Genomic DNA, 25560 nt, shown 5'->3' with positions numbered 1-25560 from the left:
AATTATAAAAAACAAATTTACTGGAAGTCTCTGTCGCGATGCCGGGACTCGACATTCATAGATTTACTAACTTTACCGTCTCTTGTTTTGCTTCTCCTCTTTGTTCATTGCCCGAAGGGAGGGGACGCCCCGCGCCGACTCTTTCTTTGAACACAAGGCTGTAGTTCTAAGCAAAAAGTCAGCTGTGGTTTTCCTGTCTGTTTCCTCCACATTTTGCTCCATTACAAAGATGTTCGGCAGCAGTTGGTGAATCTCTGAACCTGCCCGTTTTTAAAGTAAAACTGTCTGAGAACTGTCTCCCCCTTTATTTTTTTCTATCCTCCTTTCACTTGGCTGTCGGACACCTGATGCACTCTGGCACCTCAGTCTTTCTCTGGCCGCCAGATGACTTTCTTTTGGACCCGCGGGGAGGGAGGGAGAGAGAGAGAGGGAGGGAGAGAGAGAGAGAGAGAGAGAGAGAGAGAGAGAGAGAGAGAGAGAGAGAGAGACGGTGTGGAGCAGGAGGATCAGATGCAGTAGCTGATTTACGGCCACGATTAGACGTCTCAGCGCTAATCTAGCATCAGCAGTCTGGGGCTGCGTCTCAGCGGCCGAGCGGCAGCGAGACCTCACGAGCGCCCACGTTCGCACAGCAGACGGGTCGTGCAGCAAGGATGCTCTTGCTTTATCGGAGCTGATTTAACGATAACTGAACTCAATGAGGGAGAGGGAGACAAAGTGCTTGTGTCAACACGAGGTTTTAGATTTTCTGCATTTGAAATTTGGGCCTGCTGTCAAATCTAGAAAGACTGGAAATATGCAAAAGCAACATTTTTTTTTCTTTTTAATTAAACTGATTTTTTTTTTTTTTTTTTGTACTTGCCAGCCTTCCTTGATACTGTGTGTAGTGTGTAGTGTGTGTCTGGGATTACCCAGCGAACGGCACGGCCAGAAGGAGGCAGTAGTACAAACGCAACTCTAGGAAGGAGCGGACGGGGGGGGGTTGTGAGGGGGGATGGGGGGGGGTGAGGGGTGCAGACGAAGCTTCCTCGCCTCAGTCTTCCAGATGAAGAGCGCGCCAGTGTTTTCACCCCTGCATTTATCTCCATTGTGGCGAGAGACTCCTCACGCTGATTGAGAAACATGGCCTCGCTCCCGCCTCTTCATTTATTCGCGAGCGGCATCGGCGCCCGTTCGTCAGGAGATCTGCGCTCACGCAGCCGGGCGGCTTTTTTTGAAGCCAGCCAGATGATTTAGATTCCTCTGCACTGCCACGGAGAAGAGAGAAAAAAACAGTGAGTGCAGATAGTGCAATTAGTCATTGACGCTCTCGCGGTGCCACAGAGGCTGAGATTATAGATTTCACGCCTTCATGCATTTGAACTTTCTCTCGTGAAGGAAGCCTGGCGCTTGTTTGGGAGAAGACACCGACAGCATTATTAATCCCAATAATGCTGGCAGCCCCCCTCCCATACACACACACACACACACACCCTTCCTTAAGGATCTGCTTCACCATCCGAAATGACACGGCAGATACGGCTTTGATTCTGTGTCGAGCGGCCCTGCCTGCCTGCCTGCCTGCCTGCCTGCGAGGGCAGGGTTGTTGTTTTTTTTTGCAGCTAATCAAACATGAGATTTATGGGCCTTAATGGGCCTGTACATTGCCAATTTGGGAGAATAATACGTCCCAGTTGCTGTCTAATTTTGCTTGGCAACAGGCGCGCTCCTGTGGAACGGCCCCGGGGGCCAGCCAGTGCGAGTTGTCTCTGCGTGGCTCAGTGTTCCACGCTCGGTGGCTGTTTGAAGGTATTTCATCACATTGTTGCCTTGATTCAGCTCTGTGGGGATTTGTTAGTTGCACTCATGTGGGAAGTGCATCCAGTGCGTTGTTAAGCTATGGCTGATAATGAAGATCAGCCAGCCAGAGTCCCCCGAGCTGCGCGGAGGGAGAGATAGTTTAGTGAGAGGCGCAGACAGCGGAGTGGAGTGGAGTGGAGTGGGGCGGGCACACACACACACACACACACACACACACACACACACACACACACACACTAATGCACACAAATGCACAGGGAGCAACACACAGACGCAAAGGACTTATCAGCACAAAGCATACAAATGCTAGCCTGCTATATTATAGGGGGGAGGGGGGGGGGGGACAAAGTGCAGGCAACATCTCCAGTAATTATTTAATGCCAAATATTCTATTGTCCTCAACAAACATGATTACCAGTTTGTAAAATTGCCAAGGTTGTGTTTAAACCATGTTTATGCAATATTGAAATCATTTGAACGCCGCCGCATTTTTTGGCTGGGCTTGAAATTGACAATGCAGGGCCCCGCTAAGCGCAGCTGCTCTTTCTGTGGAAAGTTATTTGATTCTCAGCGTGGTGCGAAAATTCGTTGTTGGTTCCTCTTCCGCTCCCAGACCAACCCCGAACACTCAAATTGACACAGTCTTTTTCTCCCCGTGCACTGTGTTGTGTTTCATCTTGACTCTGTTTGTTTGTTTGTTCCACAGAAAGTGTATTTTCTTTTGGGGCATTTTGGTTTAATCCATAATGGGCGGCTATTTCTTTTTTTTCTTTTTTTTCCCTTTTTTTCTGAAATAGGTCAGTGTAATCACAACAGTGAGGGATGGACAGTCGGTGTAAAAGGGAAATCAATAGAGCTATCTATTTGTCGTAAACCAGGCCAGCATGATTTTTCTCCATTTTTTCCTCTCCTGCCATACTTCCTCCTACCCAACACAATATGCCAGGGCCTCTTTTTTTTTTCTTCTTTTTTTTTTTGGGTGAAAGCATTATGTCTGCCATTTTGTGAAATTGCAAATGGCTTTTGTACACGCACTCTCTTTGCATACATTTCTGTGGGCAGGGACGCTCCCTTTTTTATCACCTCCTGGGGGCCTGGAGTGTTTTGTAAGGAGGCGAGTGGTGAGGGGAACCGTAGGGGTGCACGGCAGCTTTCTGTGGGGGTGCTCCGCTTTTGTTGCCGCTTAATCTTGTTCTTCTCTTGGTGCCGGCCCCTTTTCAGAAAAATCTGAGCTGGGGCGAAGAGAGGCTATGTCAGCTCTTTCCTAAACCCCCGTCACCCCTTTTCTTTTTCCTTCTTCTTCTTCTTCTTCTTTTTCTTCTTCTTCTTCTTCTCCTACTTCTTCCCCCCCCCCCCGGCCTTAACCAAAAACTGAAAAGCCCTGTCTCGAAGCGCTTCAACCAGAAAACAAGAGTAAGTGACATGTGACAAGGACACAATGCTTGGGTGGGCCAGCCAAAGTAAGTGGCCCCATCTGCTGCGGGTGATTTCTCTTCTGCCACCTCAGGTGAGGGGGACCGGGGGGCTCGAGGGCCGTGCTGCGACGGCGGCATCTGCCAGGCGAGACGGCTGGCATGGCTGGGAGGCCACCGCCGGCCCGCCGCGGCGCTCTGTCTGCCAGCCCCCTTTCCTGCGCGAGCGCGGGGGTTTATCCATCACTCATCAGGTTTCCGACTCCTTGTCACTTTCCCATGGTGTACACACATTCGGCGCAGGACAAAAGTGTCAGCGCGTAATGAAAGCTTTGATTCATGGAGGGCGACGGAGGCGGAGGTCATGGAGCTCCTCCAGATACCATCCTGACTGATGCTGATGGGGGAGTTTTGAGTTGGGGGGGCCATAATTAAATGTCCTTGTGCCATCATCAAGTTCCTCCGTCGCAGCAATACGCTGTCCTTTCGTGCTCGGAGCGCATCGCTCTGGCCGGCGGTTCTTTCGCTCCACTTCCAGCCCAAATTCAAAATGTTGCTGCTCGCGGTGGCGGGGACCTTTTGCTGAGGCACAAAACAACACTGGGGTTTTTTGAGCAAACAAAAAAGGAAAATTGATTCTTATTTATTTATTTATTCATTCATTTATTCATTCATTCATTCATTCATTCATTCATTCATTCCAAAAAAAAAAAGGTCCACTGTAGCCTCCTCGTAAGGAGCTGCATCAATGTTTGAATTTGCCCTACTCAAGACAGCTCGCATGAACGTCCCTCTGGCTAGGAGGATAGGGTCATTTGGGCTGAAAACATGGAATCAACATTACTGCCTTGACTAAACATTGGTCTGCATCCTCCAGACACTTGTGTGACACCACACAATCAGCATGGGTGTATAATATTTATACATGTGTGTGTGTGTGTGTGTGTGTGTGTGTGTGTGTGTGTGTGTGTGTGTGTGTATACTCCAGAAAAAAAGTTGAATGCCAGAATGTCAGCATAGTCTTCACCAATTAAACAGTGAACAGTAAATGTGTGAAACTTCAGTTTTTAGTGAGCTTGCCCCTTTTTGGTGAACTGTGAAACAAAATTATCCAAAACTGAAGCTCAGGATTTTTTTTTTTTTTGTTTTAAATCCATTGTCCAAAATATTCCATTGTAGATTTTTGCTGATGGGAAAATTCTGATGTAACATTATGCATGAATAAAAGCAGGCAAAATTAACATATATAATTCACTCCCTGAATTATTCAGCAGAATGTTGTTGAATAAACCATGTAACGAGTAGGATGTCCGCTGTAATAAAATTCTTATGAAATATCTCGTCGTTGTTTCAAGATCAATAGTAAGTTGTGTCAAGACTGTTTGTATGCGGAGCGTTAGTTGTTGTTTATGGCGACTTATTGAAAAATAAGAAGACATTGAGACATGGAGAGACTCTAATGTCTCCAACACATACTGCAATTCTCTCCAGAAACTGGATTGGGGGGGGGGGGAGTTTCATCTGCAGAGAAGAAAGCGCAAACCCTTACAGAGCTGTCAGTGACATTACACATTGACATTTGTGCTGATCGTATTTTGAACATTTTGTTGAATCCGCTTTATTAGAGAAATGCTGTTTTTTTTCTCCCCCTGCTTCCCAGCCGCTCCTATTAATTTGTGTTCCTGTGGGCGTGCAGCACAAGAACAGAGAGATGCGGTTAACCCATTGTGAAGTTAGCCGTCATCATTAAGATTCTCCAGATAACAGGCATGCGGATTTCTACTGCTCAGCATTATAGGATCTCAGACATCAAAGGCAGGTTTTCATTCTACTGTGTCTGCAGCAGGCTGGAGGAGGCGAGGGGGAGAAAACAGGGAAGGAGATACGCACGCACTCGGCAAAATAAAGCGGGCTGAGAGAACAGGATGGGGAGGGGGGGGGGGGGGGGGGGGGGTGCTCCGTACCACAGAGTTAGGTGACACCGAGCTCCGTGATGTGTTTGCTGCCACAAACGGCTGTTCTTGCGTTGTTAGCATTTCGCTAAATTGGCTTCCAGTCTGATTAAGTGGGAAAGCTGCTAAGAGCGGTGGCGTGGCAGGCTGCGGGTCGGCTCACATTTAAAGATCAGGTCCATTTCTCACTGCCGCCATTGAATCGGGTGTGTTGAATTTTAAACATTTGACAAACTTTTCTCTATCGCCATTAATATGTGGTCCTCCTCTTCAGTGTAAGGGGCTAATACTTACCCATAATCAATGAGCAGGTAGTGTCAATATTTTTCTTTTTGTGCAAATCTTGTTAAGCTCCTCCCGGGTCTATTACACTGACATTACAATGGCGCTCCCCTAATTCAGATTACATTCCCTTCCAGCGGGGTGCCAGTATGTGTTCTGCCACTAAACCAGAACGAACAGTGAGAGTGTTGAATGTACGCAAGAAGCAAATATGCCGTTCTCCAGCATTGTGCTGGATTACAGAATCAAGGTCGACTCAGAAGACACAGAGCAGCATTATCCCTTAATCCTGTGTTTTGGTTTCAAATAGCCTTTTTACACCTAATCTTCACAAGTAAAATGACAAACATGAATACTGAGGTAGGTATTTAAATGTGCATTACCTGTAATGTTAAGGTCAAAGGCTTACACTGACTTAAAGTAGCTCGATATCCCGCCAAGGAGCAGCTGATGATTTAGTTGCAGCTTCATGTTGCTGCAGACTGGGGAGTCCTGTGATTAAATTCTCCCAGGCGCTCTCAGATAGATAAAGGTGAGAGTGTCTTGCTCAATGTGTGAGACATTTGTTAGTGGCCCGGTTTCAAATTTCAAAAAGTTGAATTTGTCTTGCTCCTCTTGGAAAAGACTGATCTTCGACCGAGTGACTCAACATTTGCAAACGTCTCTGTTCAATACCAAAGCGTTCTGTCGGCTTGTTTGCACACCCAATGACGTCACTTTGATTGGGCACTTGGTTTGACTGGGGTCGCGACATTCAGCGTGTGCAAGTTTGTTTTCACACTGCACCAAATCTTTTGGTTCCTCCTCGACTCTGGGGGGGGCGCTGCATGGAGAAACTGTAGAAACGGTGAGCGAGAACCCTTGCTGTCCCGTCGGCAATTGCTCCATGCACTTTTGTTTAGGTTAATAGGTTATGTCCACCCACAGTGCCGTGCACTGAAGTCCACTTCCTGCTTTTGGTTCACTCGAAGTGGAACCAGACCTACGTTTTTGCGTAGGTTTTTTTTTTACGTAACTTTTTTTTAGCCGATCTAGAGTTCGTGTCTTTGATTGGCATCAGGATTTGATGCCTTAAACTATCCAAGCAAACCTGACTTGCAGAGTGATATGCAGAGTCTCCCTTTGGCCAGCTTGGTCGTCAGGCTCGGCTCTGGCAGACCTGGAGGAAACTTTAAGGTGCTGTGAAAGACTAAAAGTGGGCCAGCCGCTGCTGCCTCCTGTTGACCTACCTTGTTCGGAGGGTCCAGGTACAGACTGATGACAGGACTCCTCCTCAGCGGACCACATTACTAATGTGTGAGGGTGCAAGAGGAGCATGCCCAGTGATGAATCACTCCCCCGCACCCATGGCATCCTCATAAGTCAAGAGTAAAAAGTATTGAGAGCCCACGCGGTAAAACAGCTCCTTCGTCCTGTCCACCATAGAGAAACTCTATCCAGGCCCGGCGGAAGAGGCGAAGAGGGGGAAGGCTAAGTGGTGCACGTCACGGATCGCCCGAAGAGCTCCCTCAATCTTGAGGAAAACACAGTCCCTCCAGTGGGCCACTTGTATTTATAAAGCAGAACTCGGGGAAAGTTACTTTCATGCTTGAACAGAGCCGCTTTCTTTTTTTAATGAGCGAGGGGCGGGGAAAGAGAAAAATTGTGTTGATTTAGATCAGCGTCGACACTCCATATGTGCCACCTGGAGTCACGGGGAGGGCAGTAAATGTGTGTTGGTTTTAGCTAAAACAGTTCACTTCAGAGAGCCGCTGCACGGAGCAGTAGGAAAATCACTCTCCCTCGTGTTTCACTTCTCAACTGTGCAAATTCCAGCCAAAGTGTTCCGCTTGAAAACGGCAAAAGGAAAAACTTGAGTAATCTGAAGGTCATAAAGCGGGTTTTCCCCCTGCCGTTGTCAACAACGCCATTCGAGCACTTCTTGCGCACCAGTTTGTTTCCTTGTCTTCTAGCCTTAAGCCAGGAGGTTAACTATTTTAGTTTACACGCCCAGCTCCCCCCGGAGCTCATGTCGGGCTTTATTGGTGATGTTGGGGGAGCGTGGAAGTTTGACGCTGGGTAATACATCACCCACTCCGGGGGGTCTCCCTGGTATGCTCCTCAATAATGAAGTTCATTCGTTAACTTCCCCCTCAAAGGCCAAGTTCCCCCCGCTGCCCTTTTCAACGCCCATTGCAACTCTTACCGGAGTCACCGGAACAACAGGAGCAAAGGAAAAACACACACATCATCATGCTTTTCCCCCCTTTGACAGGCACAGTGGTTGCCTTTGCTCGGCATGAAGAATAAGCAGGTCCATTACCAATCCCTCATGCCTGGTTATGGCTATAATTATCACAGGGAGAATGACCTGCTCTGTTTGCTTTGCCATGGAGAGGCTGTGTCTTCCCTAATCACCTCCTCCTTTCCCTCCTGTCGTCCTCGTGGCATGGAGATGGAGCTGGTTTTGGGGAGGTGGTGGTGTTGGTGGTGGTGTTGGTGGTGGTGTTGGAGGGTGGGGGGGGTGTCTTGCCAGTTCATTAGAATTCACAGGGTTCCACCTCCCTGCCTAGCCAGGCTAAGCCCCTCACACAGGCTACAATGCCTGCGATAATCTCCCCTCTTCGTTCTCTTTCGCTCCTTCCCTCTCCATCCTCCGATCCCTTTCCTTTTTCTCTTCCCAAAGGCAGCTTTGCACAAAGAGAGATGCAGAGCAATTCATTGTTAAATCTGATTTCTATTGATCTATGATGGAAAAGAAATAATAATAGTAATTGCTTGGTGAGATATATGATAGCACTCCAGCGGCACTAATGATATTTCCTTACCACTACGTTTTATTTTTCATCTGACAAACTAAATAAATAAATAAATAAATAAATATTTATTCCAGTCACATCAAATGCCCGCCTTTTTAAATATGTATATATATATATATATATATATATATATATATACATATTATTATTTTTTTCTGTTTCTTTCTGGAGTGCATCAATCAATTAGAAATTCAGAGAACTGAGAGCATCTGTGCCGTCGCGGAACAAGAGAGCGACTTGAAAAGCATCCGAGTGCGTTTGTTTTTCATTGAAGTGTTGTGCGTTTTTCCCATCACTGACAGCCTCCTGTCCCCACCCCGCTCACACCTACAAGACAGACATTTAATCAAGGCGTTTAGTCGCCTCTAAACGACGAGAGGCTTGGTCAGTCCGCGCGAGCCACGTGCCTGCAGATTTTCCCTTTGTCTGACAGAAGCATTTTCTGTCCAGCCGTTTGGAAAAGCCAGCGGTCTTTATTTTTGTGTTTGTTAAAAATAAAAAAGATTTGAATGCACCTCTATAAATAGCCGTGGCTGTAAAACAAAAGGCTGTAGCCTTGTCATCCATCCACCATAAGTGCTGTGTTGTTGATTCTGATTACATGACAGTTGACAGGTGTACACTTCACCTGTGTAGGAATGATAGGCTTTCATATCGCTTCCTTTTGACCCTGCCGTTCTATAAATATTGTTCTTGTGTCTGTGGGTATTGAGTGACAGGCAGCGAGGAGGCGAATAGTGCTGAGTTGGCCCCGGGGCTGCTGCGCATATAAGGATGAAGGGCAGTGTGTGTATGTGTGTGTGCGCAGTGACTAAGACAGAGTCATCTCAGTGTAACCGACACAATTGCACAAAGCAGGAGGTCCACTCGGCGCTGCCACCTCGGAACTCGCCGCTCTGCTCCAGAAATCCATCAACCATAATGAATGAACAGCGTTTCATGGAGATGCGTGACGTGCCACCACTCTGGCACGCACGTTTGTTTGTTTTTTTTTACTTATTTAAAACCGTCTTTAAATGCAACCCTCCCAAGTCTGGAGCCAACCCAATAATGTCCTCTATTTCCGCTGAAATAGATATTCCCTCTGTTGTCTGTGTGATTTATTGAAGTCTTCCCACAAGTGGGAGCCCCCAGGAAATTGCCTAGAATGGCCCTAAATTGTTTTATGATTGTGTGGTGTGGGCCGGTGCTGTTATGGCTCTAATATTATGCCCTCCACACCTTGGCATCTATATTAAATTGAACCGTATTGTTTTCATGGAGCGCCGGTTGAAGCTTGTTAATTCTGCTGCTGCTGCTGCTGCTGCTTCGGGCTGCGGAGGCCTGAACAAAAACCCCACCGACTCTCCCCAACTCTCTGAAACGCCACACCGCTGCAGCGAGCGCGTATGCTAGGCGCAACAGTACGCTGACCGGCGGTTTTCGGGAGTCGGTCCGGAGCTTTAAGAGTTAACGTGGATCAGCTGCGTGGCGAGTACGTGCGCGGAGCGGCGACTGACAGACTGCTAATGAGGCCATTATCAGCTCTGGTCCGCTCCTCCCGAGGCACCGGTGGACGCCCCACGCCGCTCCATCTCAATTGAATTCCATTCTACACGGCTTGTTTGCTGTAAATACGTTCAGTTAATCCAAGAGCAATTCGGCGCTGGGATCGTCCAGGCAAAATTTTTTTTTTTTTTTTTTTTTTGGGGTGGGGCGGGGGGGGGGGGGGTGATGCGTCTCACAATCCCGTTTAAAATGGTTTAAAGAATATTTTCTGTGCGGAACGCCAGCGCCAATGCCTCCACGTCAGCTTCTCTACTACAAATACCAGCTGACAATTGACGGTCAGTGCCTTTGTGGCATAATCGATAGCCTAACGAGCAAGTATTTCCTGGGTATTGGCATTCTGTCAGCGGCAATGTAAAGCAGTCGCAGGATAGAGTGTTTAAGAGCGAGCGAGGCAGCTTTGCCTGCAGCACACCTGCTCACCGCGGTCTCTGCCTATAAAGGCAGAGGAAAAACAGCGGCGGCCTCGCTCATGACAATGCGAAAGGTGCGCGAGCAGCATGTTTTCCGACCAGAAGAAATGAAATTATGGCTGATAGAATTACAGCAGATGATAAAAATTCCTTTTGGGACAGCAATTTATTGGCCCAATATAGTGTGTGTGTGTGTGCGTGTGCGAGTGTTGTGCATCCCAAGTAGCCAGTTAGTTGCTTCATTATTCTCCTAACCTGTGGGGATTTCTCTGAGATCCTCACATATTCAGCCCAGACAAAACATGCGCTCCTTCCAACGCTCCCCTGAGATGGTAATATGGATGTTATCCTCCTCTGTGATGTTCCGGGATAACCAGCCAACCGACTCAACCCCTGCTATCGCGTTTTGTTCTGTTTTCACTACCTTTTTTTTTTTTTTTTCTCTCTCTCCACCTCCAAACCCTAGCGCGGTGTTAAGCCACAGCGTGTTCGAGCCACCGGATGACAGTCGTACGTATTCCTGAGTGGGCCTCGGACCTGATTCATTTAACCAACGTTTGCGGTGAAGCGCGAGATGTTAACATTAAACAAGCTGCGAGCAGTTTGCCAGGGCCTGTCTGTGCATATTTTGCTTCCCAGGCACGCTTCATTTGATGCTATCAGCCTCCGAATGATATTTTGTTCATTAGACGGCGTGCAATAAAAAAGACCAGTGTTGACACAACATGAGTTAATGTGTTTAGTGTCTCTAATGGATCATAGAGGTCCTAATGAAACATTGTCATGGGAAGATTTATGTTGCAAGCTGCTGAGTCCTCATTTCCCTTCCGTGTGCTTGGCACTACCTTTATTTAATGAACAGAAGACAATAGAGCGCGTCAAATGAATTGAGATACACTCTGTGTGTAAAGTGGAAGAAAATAATGGAATAAGTAACCGGAATGTGCTGCACGATTACATTAAATGCTGGAGGTGTTTAGAGGCAGCGTCCGTGCTGCATTGTTGACGTCGAAACACATGGAGGAAATTTGAATAATAAAATATTCAAATGTCTACATCGGCGGTGTAGGCAACGTTTCTTTTCATCTCTGTTTTTTTCTTCTTCTTTTTTTTTAGTTATGGCTGCGGCTGAGGCTGCAAAGCGTATGATGTTTGTCTTGTAGATGATACGTGCGCCAGCGCACTTCGCGGAGATGCCAAATACAACGTGGTTATTGGCCAAGGCTGGATTGCACTAAAACCAGAATATTGTATCAGAGAGAGGCAGCTGGTTAGGAGTCAGAACAGATTATCATATGAGAGAGGATGAGCGAGGAGAGGGGGAGGAAGAGGGAGGGAGAGGGAGAGGGAGAGGAAGGGAAGGAGGGAGGGAGCAGAAGCACGAGGAGCGAAAGAGAGAGGGGGGGGGGGTGATTGGGAAGAAAAAAAAAAAACCTCATCAGCCGGTCGCTGTGGGGTGGAGGGGATCATCTAAACCCTTCCGTCACTATCTGCACTCCTCCACCTGTCAAAGAAGTGAGCGTGTGAGAGTGTGCGTCCCGGGTGTGTCGGAAGTGTGAGCGGGGACGGGGGTGCGGGGGGGTTCATGCTGGTCCTCGGAGAGGTCAGGGGAAGACGCTGGGGCTCCACTCATCTTCTCGCCGTGCAGGGGCCCACCGCTGCTCGCAGACATCTGGCCTCACACTGATCACTCATATCCACAGACAGGGAGGAGGGGGAAGGAGCGGCAAGCAGCGCCGCCAGAATCACAGACCCCCACCACCACCACCACCACCATCACCAACAACACCACCTTCATATCCATCATCTCCACTCTCTGCTTTTTCTCGTCCCTTTCACCCACTTTTGCTGCTTTCTTTAAGTTTCAGAATTATCTTTTTTTTTTTTTTGGCTTATTCTTCACATTGCCTTCAATGCCATTCTTGACATTGAAATGGCATCGGAGCCCAGATGCCAAAAGAAAAAAAAAGAAAAAGAAAAAAAAAAAAGCAAGAAATCAAGGGTACCGAGTGCGAAAGGCCGACGCCCCCTGGAACCTTTCCCCTGACTTTATCCTCGCACTCGTAAGAAAACAGAGAGAGAGAGAGAGAGAGAGAGAGAGAGAGAGAGAGAGAGAGAGAGAGAGAGAGAGAGAGATAAGCGGCGGCGGCGGTAGATAGCGGGAGTGCGCTGCTGCTGTGTCTCGCACTGCCGGTGCGCACGAGGCTCTGACTGCAATCAGCGGGAAGAGGGCCAGCTTCCCTGCCTGGGCTCTCAGCGCCCCTACTGGCTGCACGCTGTGCCAATCAAAGGCGAGTGGGCGGAGAGTCAGTCAGACATGAGCGCTGATGTCACAGTCACATGGATTGTGGTGTGGTCATGCTCGGAGGCTGAGAGGCAGAGCTGTGCTTGGCCAGCTGCTGCTGAGACAGCAGTGGAGGTGCTTGTTTTGCGCTGGTGATAGTCGCTCTCTTATGGACCCGAAGCTTAATGATGTATTTTGTGATTTCAGCTATGAAAGGTAAGAGCCGACACGCATGCTGTATCCCGCACTCTCGAGTAACAAGTAGGGAAGTACGGCGCCCCCGCTATTCATAGGCTGCCAACTCTTTGCATTTCATTTGCAAGGCATGAGTGTGACAGGGAGGGAGAGAGAGAGGGAGAGAGAGAGAGAGAGAGGGAGAGAGAGAGAGAGAGAGAGAGAGAGGGAGGGAGGGAGGGAGGAAGAGAGCGAGAGAGGAAGGAAGCCAGGCCGGGAGAAATATAGAGGAGTGATATGGGGCTTTAAAGTGCATGCAAGCGAATTAAGCCTCTGATATTTATTTTTATGCATGAACCTCCTCCTCCTCCTGCTGCTCCCCTCAGAGAAACTCAGCTAAAATTCTTTAATGATCTGCAAAGGTATTTTTTTGCTTTGATTATTTCTTGCGGGCGCCTCTGCTGTGGAAACCACAGCCGGTGCACGGCGCACCTCTCTGCCACGGCTCCTTCTGAGCACAACTTTATAGATATATATATATTTTTTCGCCTCCTCATCCTCATATTCCTCATCCTGCTGCTGCTGCTGCTGCTGCTCTTCCACCTCGCGGCAGACGTGTGTGTGTGTGTGTGTGTGGGGGGGGGGGGGTAGTATTTAGTGAGGGAGGTGGGGCAGGGGTCAGTTTAGGAGGAGGGAGATAGAAGTCTCGCCGCTGCCCCCCCCCACCCTCCTCCACCCTCCACTCCTCCTTTCCCCCTTTCGATCGTAATCCCGTCGTTCCGGTCCGGAGGACCACGCGCGCGCCTCGTCCCGCAGGACGACGTCGTGCGTGGCAGCGTCGAACGCGGGTCGCAGACAGGCGACGAGACGAGGCTGCTGGCGCGACTGGCAGACTGTGATTCTTTGACTTGATACTGGCGCACGTGTGTGTGTGTTGTATGTGCGTGTGAGTGTGTTGTGCTCCACTGACCTATTTTATTTTGTGTGTGTGTGTGTGTGTGTGTGTGTGTGTGTGTGTGTGTGTGTGTGTGTGCGCGCGCGCGCGCGGACACGTTTTTTTTTGTTTTTTGTTTTTTAAACATGTGTGGCCGCGAGAGCAGGACTGGGTCCTCCCAGTCAGTCGCGCGATGTTGATCTCGCATGCTTTAATCCCGGCTCTCGCGACCGACCAGCCCTCCCTCCCTCCCTCCCCACCACCACCAACACCCTCCTCCATCCACTCCGTCGCAGGGGCACGCGTACGTGCACGCACACGCTTGCTCGCGCGCTATGCACACTCATCGGCAGACGGTGAAAGCGCATTCGGACGCGCTTTGCTCGCCTCACGCATGCTTGCACACGCATACGTGCACATCATCTTTTTGTTTTGTTTTTTTGTTTGTTTTTTTTGCACATCTCAGTGCACCCTCGTGCTCCCACACAGGAACAGAAAGCACGAGCAGATGCAACCATATGCGCTCGCGTTCACTCGCCATACAAACCACGACGGCAGCAGCGGTGGGGAGCAACTGTCGTTCTGTGACGCGCGAAGAAATCTTGAAAAGAAGATCGTTTTATGTAGTTGGTTTTTGGTGCATTTCACACAATTGCATGTGCAAAACGAGTGCTTCACACTTACAATAAATGCAAAAGTGGATTCATGCAAAAATAATTGTTTCTCAATCAGAACCGGTAATAATATCCATACGCTGCTGTTCACACTCAAACTAAAAGTTTGGCAGGATTTTAAAATTCCAGATTAGATTTTTACACACAACTTTAGGTTCATATCCACACACACTATGCACAATGATTTGCTGTTAAATTTTCTTGCCTCTTGTGTGAGACTGGTCGCTGGCCACGTGCTCTCTTATCTTCTTCTTTTTTATTGTTTGCTTGCAACAGATCCCAGTGCTAGATTCATTTTATGAAGTTGTTAGGTCGCAGTAGTGCAGCAGTGTGAGATCAGGTGGGAGTGCAGCGCCGTTTCAAGTTCTCCGTCAGACACATGGCGAATGGCCCTTGACCCTGATGCCCTTTTTCCCGGCTTCTTGAGATCTCGTATTCAACATGAATTTATTTTCTTGTGTTATTTTTCCATCCATTCCCCCCACCCCCCACCTCCCACCCGCTGCGTCTCACCTTTTGTCGCTTCTTTTAGTTTGAAAGGATTGACTGGTGTGATGATCAGATTTGAAGACTTGAAGAAACCAAATTTAATTGCCGGCTGTGGCTTCCTCATTAAATGTTCTGAAGTGAATCCGCTTTCAGCAATATGGCCCCCTTTTTCATGTTAATTTGCTCCATGCTGCGGGTGCTGCATTGTGTATATTCTGACCAATATTTCTTTTTTTTTTTCCTCCTACCTTGTTCACCACAAAATAACACAAACGCACGATATCAAACATCTCCGTGCGGCTCTGTGGCTTTGTTTCTCCCCTTCACGCCTCCTCTTCCCACCTCTCCCTCTCCATCCTGCCTCTCCACCAAACCACCGCCTCTCAAGTACCTAATTACCTGTAATGGAAACATCCCTCTCATTACCCCATGCAAATTAACCAGCCTACTCAGCACAATTAAGATGAAAATTCCAATTACATAATTAAAGAAAGTTGTTTGATGTGTGGATCAACGGAGTAAAAAAAAAAAAAAAAAAAAAACAGCTTGGAGAAAAAAAAGTGGCCCACATACAGTACATAGAATTAAGCCATTAAAAAGAGACAACAAAAAGCAGCATTATTTGTGGATGCATGCGTGTGCGGCAGTGTTTGGGGGAACTTGGTCGTTCCGTGGCGTAGTGAGCCACCACTACAGTGCACGCAGACTGTACATGAATATGTGATTTAACACGAGTGGGTACTAGACTGTAAAAAATGCGGTTGCCGTAGAGAAGGTGGAGCCAAATGTCTTGTGAAAGGCGCTGTGAGGCTATGTTAACAAGGCTGTAAATATTTGCCGTGGATGTGGAACTCTTTGTCTCTTTCCATCAGTGGCCAATGGAAGTGTTCACATCGCAGCACTGCAGGGCCTCGCACATTATAGCAGAGGTTAACAAGATTGTCCATTATCCAGTTAGGGAGCGAGGACACGGAGAGCCAAAGGAAAAATCGCCACAGATTAAGGGGAAGGTAAATTTAGCACGAGCCACCTGCAAGGACTTAAAATGAAAGACCCAATTACAAAGGCAGAATATTTAAAGACGACTGCTCACGTCCGACGGCAAAAATCACATTTAGTGTAGAAATTATTCAAATGGTGTATCTTTCTGAGATAGTGGTGTGTGTGTGAAGGTGTGTGTGTGTGGGGTGGGGGGGTGTCTCTGATCAGAATGAACTTTCTCTGAGGGATAATTGGACTATTTATTTTGCACCCAAAAAAAATAAAAAATATAAAACAAATCATGAGAAAGATCTGAGCAGAGGCAAGACTCTAAACAGCAGCCGGTGACACAGACGGAGGCTGTGCATGTGGTGCATGTGGTGCATGTGCCTCAGCCTCAGCTGGCTGAGGAAGTGGAGAGGCGTCCCCACAGGTTATTAAAGTGTGTGAGGTTTGCCAGTCTGCACCGCGCACACTCAGACCAACATCCTGGTCGCCTGACTCTGACACTGTGTGTGCGTGCGTGCGTGCGTGCGTGTGCGCGGCTACTGTTTAATGAGATATTGACTGCCCATTGAGAGCATGGATTTTTGATTTGGCTGCATGGAGGTTGGCAGAGACGGAGGTGGACTGTGGAGAGGTGACCGGTGACGGCTCTGAAATTATGAACTTCATATTACTTTTATTACTGCGTGATGTGACGTCACAACAGGGTTTTTTTTTTTTGTTTTTTTTTTCTTGTCTTGTTTTTCTCAAATTCACAATTCGAGCCCATCTTTTGATGGCTGGATGAACTGAGAGGGCCAGTGTTTTGCGACATGATTTAGAAAGATATTATAAGAGGAGGAAATGAAAGGCTGACAGTTAAATGACTGGAGGTGTGTTAAAAACCGAGAAAATGATAGAATTCTGATTGTTTGATGCACCTCACGACTCAAATCGCCACCATTTCACAGGACTGCCTATTCACTTTAATGATGCGGCGCTGACTGATAGGTAATGTGAACTGTATGTCTTGCAGGAGGGATAAAAAAAAAAACCCACAAAAAAACAAACAATATATCAATAAAAAACAGATAAATGAACAGTTAGCTCTTGTATATTTCTGAGCTCTTTGGACCTCAGTCTGTGGCTCCGTCCCGGGGAGTCGCTCCCTGCCGTCAGTCATCTCCGTCAGTCATCTCCGTCAGTCACACCCCGTGCGTTCTTGACAAACGAGTCCAATCAGCGGCGAGGTCAAACGGCTGGCCAGCGGCCCCGCGTGCAGCCACGACAGACGTGGACGGCTGGCCGGAGGTAGCCATCGAGGCTGCAGCCAACCATACCCCCAACTCCACCTCCCACCACCACCACCACCACCACCCAGCCCAGCCCAGGCAGGGTTTCTCTCACTGCAGCTCGCTGTCAGGTAAAACACGGCGCTTGGCTTAGTCAAATTCCTCTAACTTAAGGGTGATTTCCTGCTCCTGCTCTCGCTCGGTACTTCAGGAGTCACTTGCGGATCCTTTGAAGTGTCTCTCTGTCATGCAGCGTTTAGCCGCTGATAGAATACTTCCTCTGTCAGCACTCCTTAGATAATCATTATACCACAGTCCATTGAGTTGAGGAACATTTTTTCTCTTGCTTTCATTTTTTCTTTTTTTCTTTTTTTTTGCTTTCTTGCTTAAAAATTCCGCTGTAGAATATGAGAATATGAGAGGGAGCCGACTGCTCGTAGGAAAACCTTTGCCTTACTCTTATTTTAATGAATTGTCGTAATTTAAAATACTGCTATGCAGCTCTCGGGGGCAGATTCCTGCGGTTCGAGCGCCGCGCACGTGTCAGATTACTAATAAGGAGGAAAAAACACACTTTTCCAGCGTGGTGCGCCCTGCTATACCCTGGTAGACTTTGCCACTTGAGGCTCAGAAGTTAACGGCATTTTAAAGAGAGTGAAGGGGGAAGTTTTTCTCTCTTTTTTTTCACTCCCCCTGCACGCCTGTTCTTTCATTCCGGGCTTGTCTCGTACCGCTGGCTTTTTCTCTCCCCTCCGCTGCCTCTGGAGGACTGTCCATTGGCTTTTTGAAGTTGCATCAAAGAGGAAATGGGGGGAAAAGAGCGTTATTGATTTTGCGTTTTGTCTGACTCAAACACCGAGGACAGAAAAAAAAAACACACGAGGAGTCCGGTGGTTTGGCAGTGGGGCAGCTCGGTCTCCTGTGTGGAGGGCGAGAGTTGGGCGGAGGGACAGAGAGACGGACAGAGGGACGGACAGAGGGACGGGCAGTGAGGAGCGGTGGAAGGTGAGGAGCGGCAGCAGACGAGACTAATTCATCTCTCCCCGGAGTCGTGCCGCTTGTGTCACCCTTCCTCTCCTCTCTGTCATTACTGGCTGAGTAAATAAAGTCCCATTACTGGAGCCCAGGCAGCTTCTTCTCCTCCACCTCCTCCTGCTTCTCCTCCATCGGGCCGCTGACTCCTGAGCTCCGACAGCACTCTCCACTTGACCTGCTTTTCCATCAAACACGGCGCTGCTCTCTTCTCAGCAGTAATCAGATCTCCCTGCGAGGCGAGCGCGCCGACAGCGGGCAAGAAGAGGAGCATTGTTTGTGGCTCTCTATCACCTTCTGTCCGGCTCCTGTGTCGGCAGTGGACGGCTTTTCAGCCGTTGATGTGACCCGTCGGGTGGAATAAAGGGAGCCTCGGGCGCCTCGTCAAATCAGCTTCTCCTCCTCGTGTATTCAGATTCCTTTTTTACTTTTCTTCTCACCTCCTACAATGTTTTCTTGCTCTTGAGACTGTGGGTGTTTTGGTGTTTTGTTCAGTCGTCTACGCATTTCCAGTCGACCGTATTCTAAGGAAATTTGCAAATGCGGCTCACGGCCTGACACACAGAAGCCGTTGTTCACAAAGTGCCCAGTTCCGTGTTTTTCGGTGACAGATTTTGCACCTTTCTTGCAGGCAGTCGGCAGAGTGAGCGCGTTGACTCGCTTGTATTGTCTGAGAGCGAGACAAAAGTGCCTGTGAGGGGGTCTGACTCATTGACCGCAATTGTTCTCGCCTCTTGATGCTTCCTCTTTCTCCCAACTACACAATTTCAGTCAGAAAAACGTTTAATTCCGCGTTGGTGCGGCTTACTCAGCGCTTCTTTAATGTCCACAGTGTGCGGTCACGTTCTCTGACCCTCTAAAAAATAAGACGGTCCAAGTCAGGTATGTGAGAGTTGGTGCGCTTTGAACGACCACAGGGAGTGCAGAAGAGGTCGGCACCGACTGGAATGTATGACGAGTCCGCCGTAGAGTCGGGGAATTCAAAGGTTCAGAGGTCACGGCGCACAAAGTCACGCTCCCCTCCTCTCCATGGAGAGCGACTGTGGCATCCGGGGACGGCAGCCGAGGAACAAAGGATGAAAAATGAGAGGTGCACAGAATTTTGATGAGACTGGGGGAAACGGGCTGCGTTCTAACAAGATCGTCGCAACATGCGGCGCGCCGCCGCTTGATTACAATAGGGAGAGAAGAGTGTGAGGCGTTTGATTACACGTCCCTGCAGAGGCCATTAGGGCTTCTACTTGTAGGCTGGCGTCATTTACACACATCTGATCTGGTGTCTGGCTGATGAGCAAAACAAAGTTTGGGGGAGAATCTTGGCGTGCACTAGGGGGTGCTCTTCAGGAGTGACAAATTAAGCCAGTTTTTCAAGTTTTGCTGTAAACTTTTGCCGCCAGCAGCGCGGCACCGCCGCCGCCAGGCAGCAGAAGGAAGCGCGTTTGCATCTGGCGCAGCCGAATCAAACTCTCAAGGTTAGCAGCTTCAGACCCTCGTCGGCCCCCGACGCCGCTTTGCCCGAAAGTAATTTTAACATCATAAATAACAAAGAAAAACAGCCTTGCCAGAGCAAGTCCGCTCCGGCTTCATTTTCATGCACATGCATTTATTTGAAATAAAAAGAAAACGCCGCTACAATGCTAATTACGGAGATGAAAGGAAGGAGGAATGTGCAAGGCAATGAACTTTGTTTTAAAGGCGAGCGTGGCTTTTATTTTTTTCAGGGACACGGTGCTTAAATAGAAGCGAACCCCACGCAGGACTCGGAGAAGTTCTTCAAATTAAAACGCCGTTTACGCAGTGGATACAAAAGAGGGGAGAGGAAGAAAAGAAAACATGCACTTTTTTCTTTTCCTTTCTTTTTTTTTTCTTCAGAAATACACGTTAGTCAGGCTGCAGAGCCAACAAAACAGTGTGTGTCCGAGACAATGAGAGCGTGCGTGTGTTTCCCAGCTGGAGCAGGGGGGTTAACTGGCTGTGGAGAGATCCTTGACCTATCTGAGATGAGCTCCCCGCCCCCTCCGGCAAGGCGGAATATCTGATTGCTGATTATGAGTTTATTCCCCATCGCGCTGAGCCTTTTGCATGTCAGGATCCATCCCCACCCGGATGAACTGATTAAGGAGCTGGAGACGACGCTGTAGCTCTTTCAGCAAGATTGCTGAAAGACTCTCAGAGAGTCTGGTAATCTGGAGTGCAGCTGGCAATCATCCACCGCTGACTTTTTTTTTTTTTGGGGGGGGGAAGGGAGGCTTTTTGCGGTTGTTTTGTTGTTTTCAAGTAGGATTTTTTTTTTCTTTTTTTTTTTCTGGGAGGGGGGCATATTGTTGTCTTTGTTCCCCTGGGGGTTATTGTTTTCTGGATGAGAGCTTTGCTGGTGCTGAGCACAGGTCCTTGTCAAGCCCAGCCCAGCCTCACCGAGAGCCACATCAGCAAAGGCTCTCGTTCACAGTCTCAGGATGTGCTTAATATCGTCCTTTCATAGGCGTCTAATTTGTGCGAAGAAGAACAATGCCCCCCCACCCCTCCTCATCCAAAGAAGCTGCCTCCTTCCTGCGTTACAGAACTCACCAGAATCCAGCACCCGCCACAAACCCATCACATAAATTGAAAGAAATGGCTCTCCCCAAAAAGAGGGGTTTTTTCTCTCTCTTCTTCTTCTTCTTTTCCTCCCTCCAATGTAAACTTTTAAGGGTTTATGAGGCATTGGAGTGGATTTTCTGTCTCAAGGAAACAAACAGTTTTCTAGCAAGGAGACTGGCACGGCCGCTTTATTTGCTCGCAGGGAGGGATCTGTCGCTTAGGTAAAAATCAGCAGCTGTCGTCTCCAAGTTTTGTTTTTGTCAATAGTTGGAGGGGAGAGGGAGACAGCCATGTTCCTACCGCGCTGATGGCTGTTTTAATGCTTTTAATGTGCGACTCGGGGCGACGGAGGAGGGATGTGCCCAAACACAACATTCTCAATTACTATCAAAGCCGCGCAGCACCGCCGCTAATGACGACTCGCTGTCAGGTTGCCGTCGCGCCGCAGCTTCACCGCGCGAACTCTTAAACGTCGCGCGATGCCCAAATAAAATATTGCCAATTTGCAGCGAGCTCTTTCACTTTGCAGCAAGTTAATACCAGCACTGTTGTATGATTATACACAGGCGGATACACAAACTGGGCACGGTGGCTGTCAGTTGGTTTTTGAAGCGCCGCGTTTGTGTTTTTTGTTTGTTGTTTGTTTTTTTTTTTTATCTTTCTTTTATTTAACTGTTGAGGAATGAGTCCAAAGGAAAGCTGCTGGAACCCGGCTTTTCTTGCGGCGCCGTCAGTCCTGCAACGGATGGGTGTTGTCAGAGAGGCACTTCTGCATATAAATAATTTCTTTACGCTGCTCAGGTGTGAGACACCAGGCGTCCCTCTCTATGAGGGATGGCAATGTGTCATCAGCAGAATGTGTGGAGCTGTGGCAGCTTGTGCATCGCACTTGCTGACGAGGGGTAATGTCTCATTTTGTGAACTTGGCGAGAAAAAAATAATCTAATAATTATATTCTCTTATTTTCCACAGTAAATGTATAGTTTGGTGGTTTTTTTTGGATTGGTAAGTGAATTTTTAGACACTCAGTTCATACACTTACAAATACCTGACATTAGCTGTGACTGTGTGCAAACTGAAAAAAAAAACAGCATACAGATGAAATTGATTTTCCTCCAGCTGAAGAAGCTTAGCAGAGAACTAGCGTGCGTTTGACACACCTTGCCCACTGGAGGGGGTCAGGAAGTTGTGTTTTTCTTATCTTTTGATACATGATTACACCGGGCCATTCCGCTTTGATCTCCGCATGGATTTCCCCCCCGCCCCTCTTTCTCTTGATGTGGGGATTATTATAATTTATACATAAGAGTGTTTTTTTTTTTTTTTTAACTTCGTTGTTGTTGTTGTTTTTTCATGAGCCTCGGCAAACCCAAGTAAACACAGTATACATGGTAGATTAACATTGTAATGATTTACACATTCTCATTACCAAATCCCTGAGGTAATTAATCAGAGAGCGCGATATATGAGGAGATAGACACGTTCAAATAATTTATTCCTTTCTGCTCTTACCAAGCGTGAGAAAAAGTGTCTGATCAATTCCTCCCTTAGATGTAGCTCTTTGAAGACACGCGGTGTCTTATGAGAGAAGCGCCGCAGTATTTTTTCTTCTTCCTCTGGTAACTATCGCCGCAGACATCACATGTACTGTACAAACATCGCAGGGCAGCATTTCCCTATGCTAACAGCCCCTATTTCTCCTTCATATCGGAGCCTCATCCTAAGGTTCCAGTAAAAATAAAAAACGGGCTAAAGTATTTGCTTAATGACTTAATGATGCCAGATAATTTATTCAAACATCACGTGAATTAACATCTTATTTGCTGTCATTTCAGCAGGGCCATTAAAAGATTTTTAATAAGGGTAATCAGGGATCCATCGTGAAATGTGTGTTGATACAACCTTGAACAAGCATTTTTGCTTTTTTTTTTCTTACTATAAACACAAGAGCTCAACCCGAGGGAACAACTGATCCCCATTATTTTTCGATGGATTTAGTAAATTTCTAAAGAAAATTTTGCCTGAAAAATTTCAATTTCTGTGCGTCGGCATTTCAAAAATTCCAATGCTCCTTACCTCCTTTTGCAGCATGCTCTACACATGCAACACTGTCCCACCCACCAATGTCTCCTTACACTCTCCCTAATAAAATGCGTCATTAAAATCCCAATGCTTTTAATACATGCAGTTCTGGAACTCAGCCCTTCGTGATGTCACAAAGGCTGCAGCCAGCCAGGTGTCGGTTCCAACATCCGAGTCCTTCCGTCAAACTTCTGGAAGGTCCGTTCAAGCATCAGTTTTAGCGGGAAGCTAAAACTGATGCTAAAACTATGTTCTTATACTTGAGGCTAAGAACAGGGAGCTAAATATGTTGTTTGTTTTTTCTGGGGATCTGTGGAGTACTTTCTGATGTCTTACTCAGTGTATCGGCTGCAAGTCTGCAATGCCCCACAGGAGTCCAGAATATACAAACAAAGATAATATGGGACGCTGAAGACAGTGATTTCACATCCTTTATGTTCCATTAAAGGTAAAACCTCTGGCTTCACTCTAAGGCTTTCTGCAGATTGGTTTGTTGTTTTAGTTTGTGTTTTTTCATTTGCAATTAAATCATTATCCACAAGGAGCATATATCTCATGCCTATTCCCGATACAGGTTGCTACCATAGATTTGATGTAGCTTTAGAATTTCTCTGGCGCGGCCACAAAGCCTCTGACGAGGAAGGGTTTATTTTTGAAACTACAGGCGAGGCTTTCTGCAGATTAATTCTGGCGCATGCTTCCCCTTTGTGGGAGAAACAAACCGGGCTTTATAGAATTAGTGTGTTTGCTGTGTGAATCTTAATTTTCCTCCCCGAGCATATGATTGTGCTTAACGCGATCGGATGCCGGATCTCGTTTCTTTTCGGGCGGTAGGGGAAAGGAAGTTTGCCGGTCGGGTGAGAGCGAGCGCAGGGTAATGATGGCTCAGTGTTTCTCCGCGGACCCAGGTGTGTTGTCTAAATACAATATGGATGCGCCGGGGCTGCCTGCGCGCACCAGTGCTGGGAGACTATTTGCTGAAGGTCATTTGGGATCATAGCGTGCCATTAATAATTCCTGAAAGCATCCAACATCTCCATCTGTTCTGCCGCGTCCATCGCTCCACTTCAAAGACAAAGGCAGCATCTGCAGGTAAGCGCTAAACCTGCCCCCGGGCTAAGATGCTAGAGGTGGGATTCTTTGAGAGAACAGTTCTCCGGTCATCAGGTCGTGCAGCCCATACAGCAGCCAATTAATCTTTTATGTTTCGTTTTGTTTTTTCCTTTTGATGCAGCTTTTACCTGAGAGCGAAAAAAGGAAGGCGGAAAAAAGACCGGCGATTTCCCTTTGGAATGGCAGAACTCAGCCCGATCATTCCCACTCGCACTCAAGTGGGCCTCAGCGCATCCTTTCAAAAAGCCTCGAGTGTTGCTGCAGTGACATTAACGACGCTGGCGTATTGCGCGCTCTCTGTGCCTGTGTCTGTGCCTGTGTCTGTGCCTGTGTCTGTGCCTGTGTCTGTGCTCGCCACCTGCGCCGTACAGTTTAAACACGTCTCGATGACGGATGCGAGCGCTTCCCGCGGGGAGTAAATGGATGTTTGGCTGTGACAAGTGCGGCCCGGGCCTGGTGGGCGCAGTGGGCGAGGAGGCGAGCGCCCGGCTGAGTGAAAGATGGCGGGCGTGCACGGGGAGCGTGCACGCCATCGCGGAGACAGCGACGGGAAACGGCGAGGGCTGCCGCTCCCGCTGCGGCGTCTCCGCCGTGCCAATGATGGATCTCCCTTTTAATTTTGTTAATAGCGGCAGTCCAGCGCTCGTGATGGAGTCAGGAGCGCTCGCAGGCGGACGTTTCTACCAACCTTGCAGTTGCAGTTGTGATTGCTGAGGTTTCAAGTCTGGAAATCTCGCAGATTCGTCTCCGGTGAAGCCGTGCGAAAGGATCGTTTTCTGTCGCGTGATCAAACTAATCAGTGTCCTTCTTTGGGAAGAAAGAGGCGGCGGCGGCGGCGGCGGCGGCCCGGGGCTTAGCGGCGAACCCCGCGACCTTGGACATGTGAGCGCCACGGACCCGAAGGCCCTTCCTCACTTTACTGAACATTTCCTGGGCTTTCTACCAAAGCCTGCGACGCAGCCTGCTGTGTTGACTTTCCAGGTCTGAAATCTCGCACATCCAAGACGGGTGTCGAGCTCTCACCTTGAGCGCTTTTTCCCAGTCAGTCTCTCGCATTAGAAGAACAACGAGCGGCACCAAAGGCTTTTTCAGGTTGGAGGTGATGTCTCTCGCTTTGCTCCAGACTTGCTCGGAGAGTTTAAAGAGCAGCCCACAGGGCAGTGATACACATTTAATAGCACGCCTTGCAACTAAAAGGAAGCCAACTGGCAGTCATAAGAAAAAAGAAAATAAAAAATCAAACTGGTTCTCTTCAAATGTGAAAGCCTTGTGGTTTGTCCAATCAACTTCCAACTTGTCTATCATTTTGAATAACCGTTTTCCAGGGGCTCGTTCGCCGCTTGACATGTGGACAGGCTAACGCTCCGCTAGCTCTTCCATCAGATATTCAGTCGGGTGACCGAGAGTCTTCGCTCGCAGCTCTTTCACGCGCGCGACTGTAAGATATACGGCGCAGCAGTCGGCCAAAGCTTACAGTTATTAGTGCTTCGTCCTTCACATGTGGTCTGCTGATAAAGCACCTGTGTCCATGAGTAACCCCGCCGTCTCTTCACCCACGGGCCCTTGTACTGTACTGTAGGGCTGACCAGAGTCGGCTCACATCACCGTCAGCTCCAAACTGCTTAGCCTGGCCAATTTGAATTTTCACATCCCTGCTGACTCATAACCCTGTCAGGACCTTTCTTCTTTATCGTGTCTGCGCCCGCGGTGGACTCTCGTCACAAGCAATAGGAAT

The 25560-nt window shown here is 48.2% G+C and overlaps 1 protein-coding gene across 2 annotated transcripts in view; it reads left to right on the top strand.

Annotated features, from left to right (window-relative positions):
* The window catches only part of roraa (RAR-related orphan receptor A, paralog a), a 193611-nt gene that overhangs the window by 128700 nt on the left and 39351 nt on the right, over positions 1-25560 (top strand). The window contains exon 1 of one of the 2 annotated variants that reach the window (XM_076037952.1): positions 12477-12705. The exons of the other annotated variant lie outside the window; for it this stretch is intronic. Within the exon in view, the coding sequence (XP_075894067.1) occupies positions 12675-12705 (31 nt within the window). The 5' untranslated portion in view covers positions 12477-12674. Of the gene's footprint in view, positions 1-12476; positions 12706-25560 lie in introns of those variants that run through there. 2 annotated transcript variants of the gene reach the window in all.

Source organism: Nelusetta ayraudi, unplaced genomic scaffold (assembly GCF_046127955.1).
Source record: "Nelusetta ayraudi isolate G7.1 ecotype Tasmania unplaced genomic scaffold, CSIRO-AGI_Nayr_v1 ptg000053l, whole genome shotgun sequence".
Classification (NCBI taxonomy): domain Eukaryota; kingdom Metazoa; phylum Chordata; class Actinopteri; order Tetraodontiformes; family Monacanthidae; genus Nelusetta; species Nelusetta ayraudi.
Note: the sequence above shows the minus strand (reverse complement) of the source record. Positions and strands in the feature narration are given on the sequence as shown.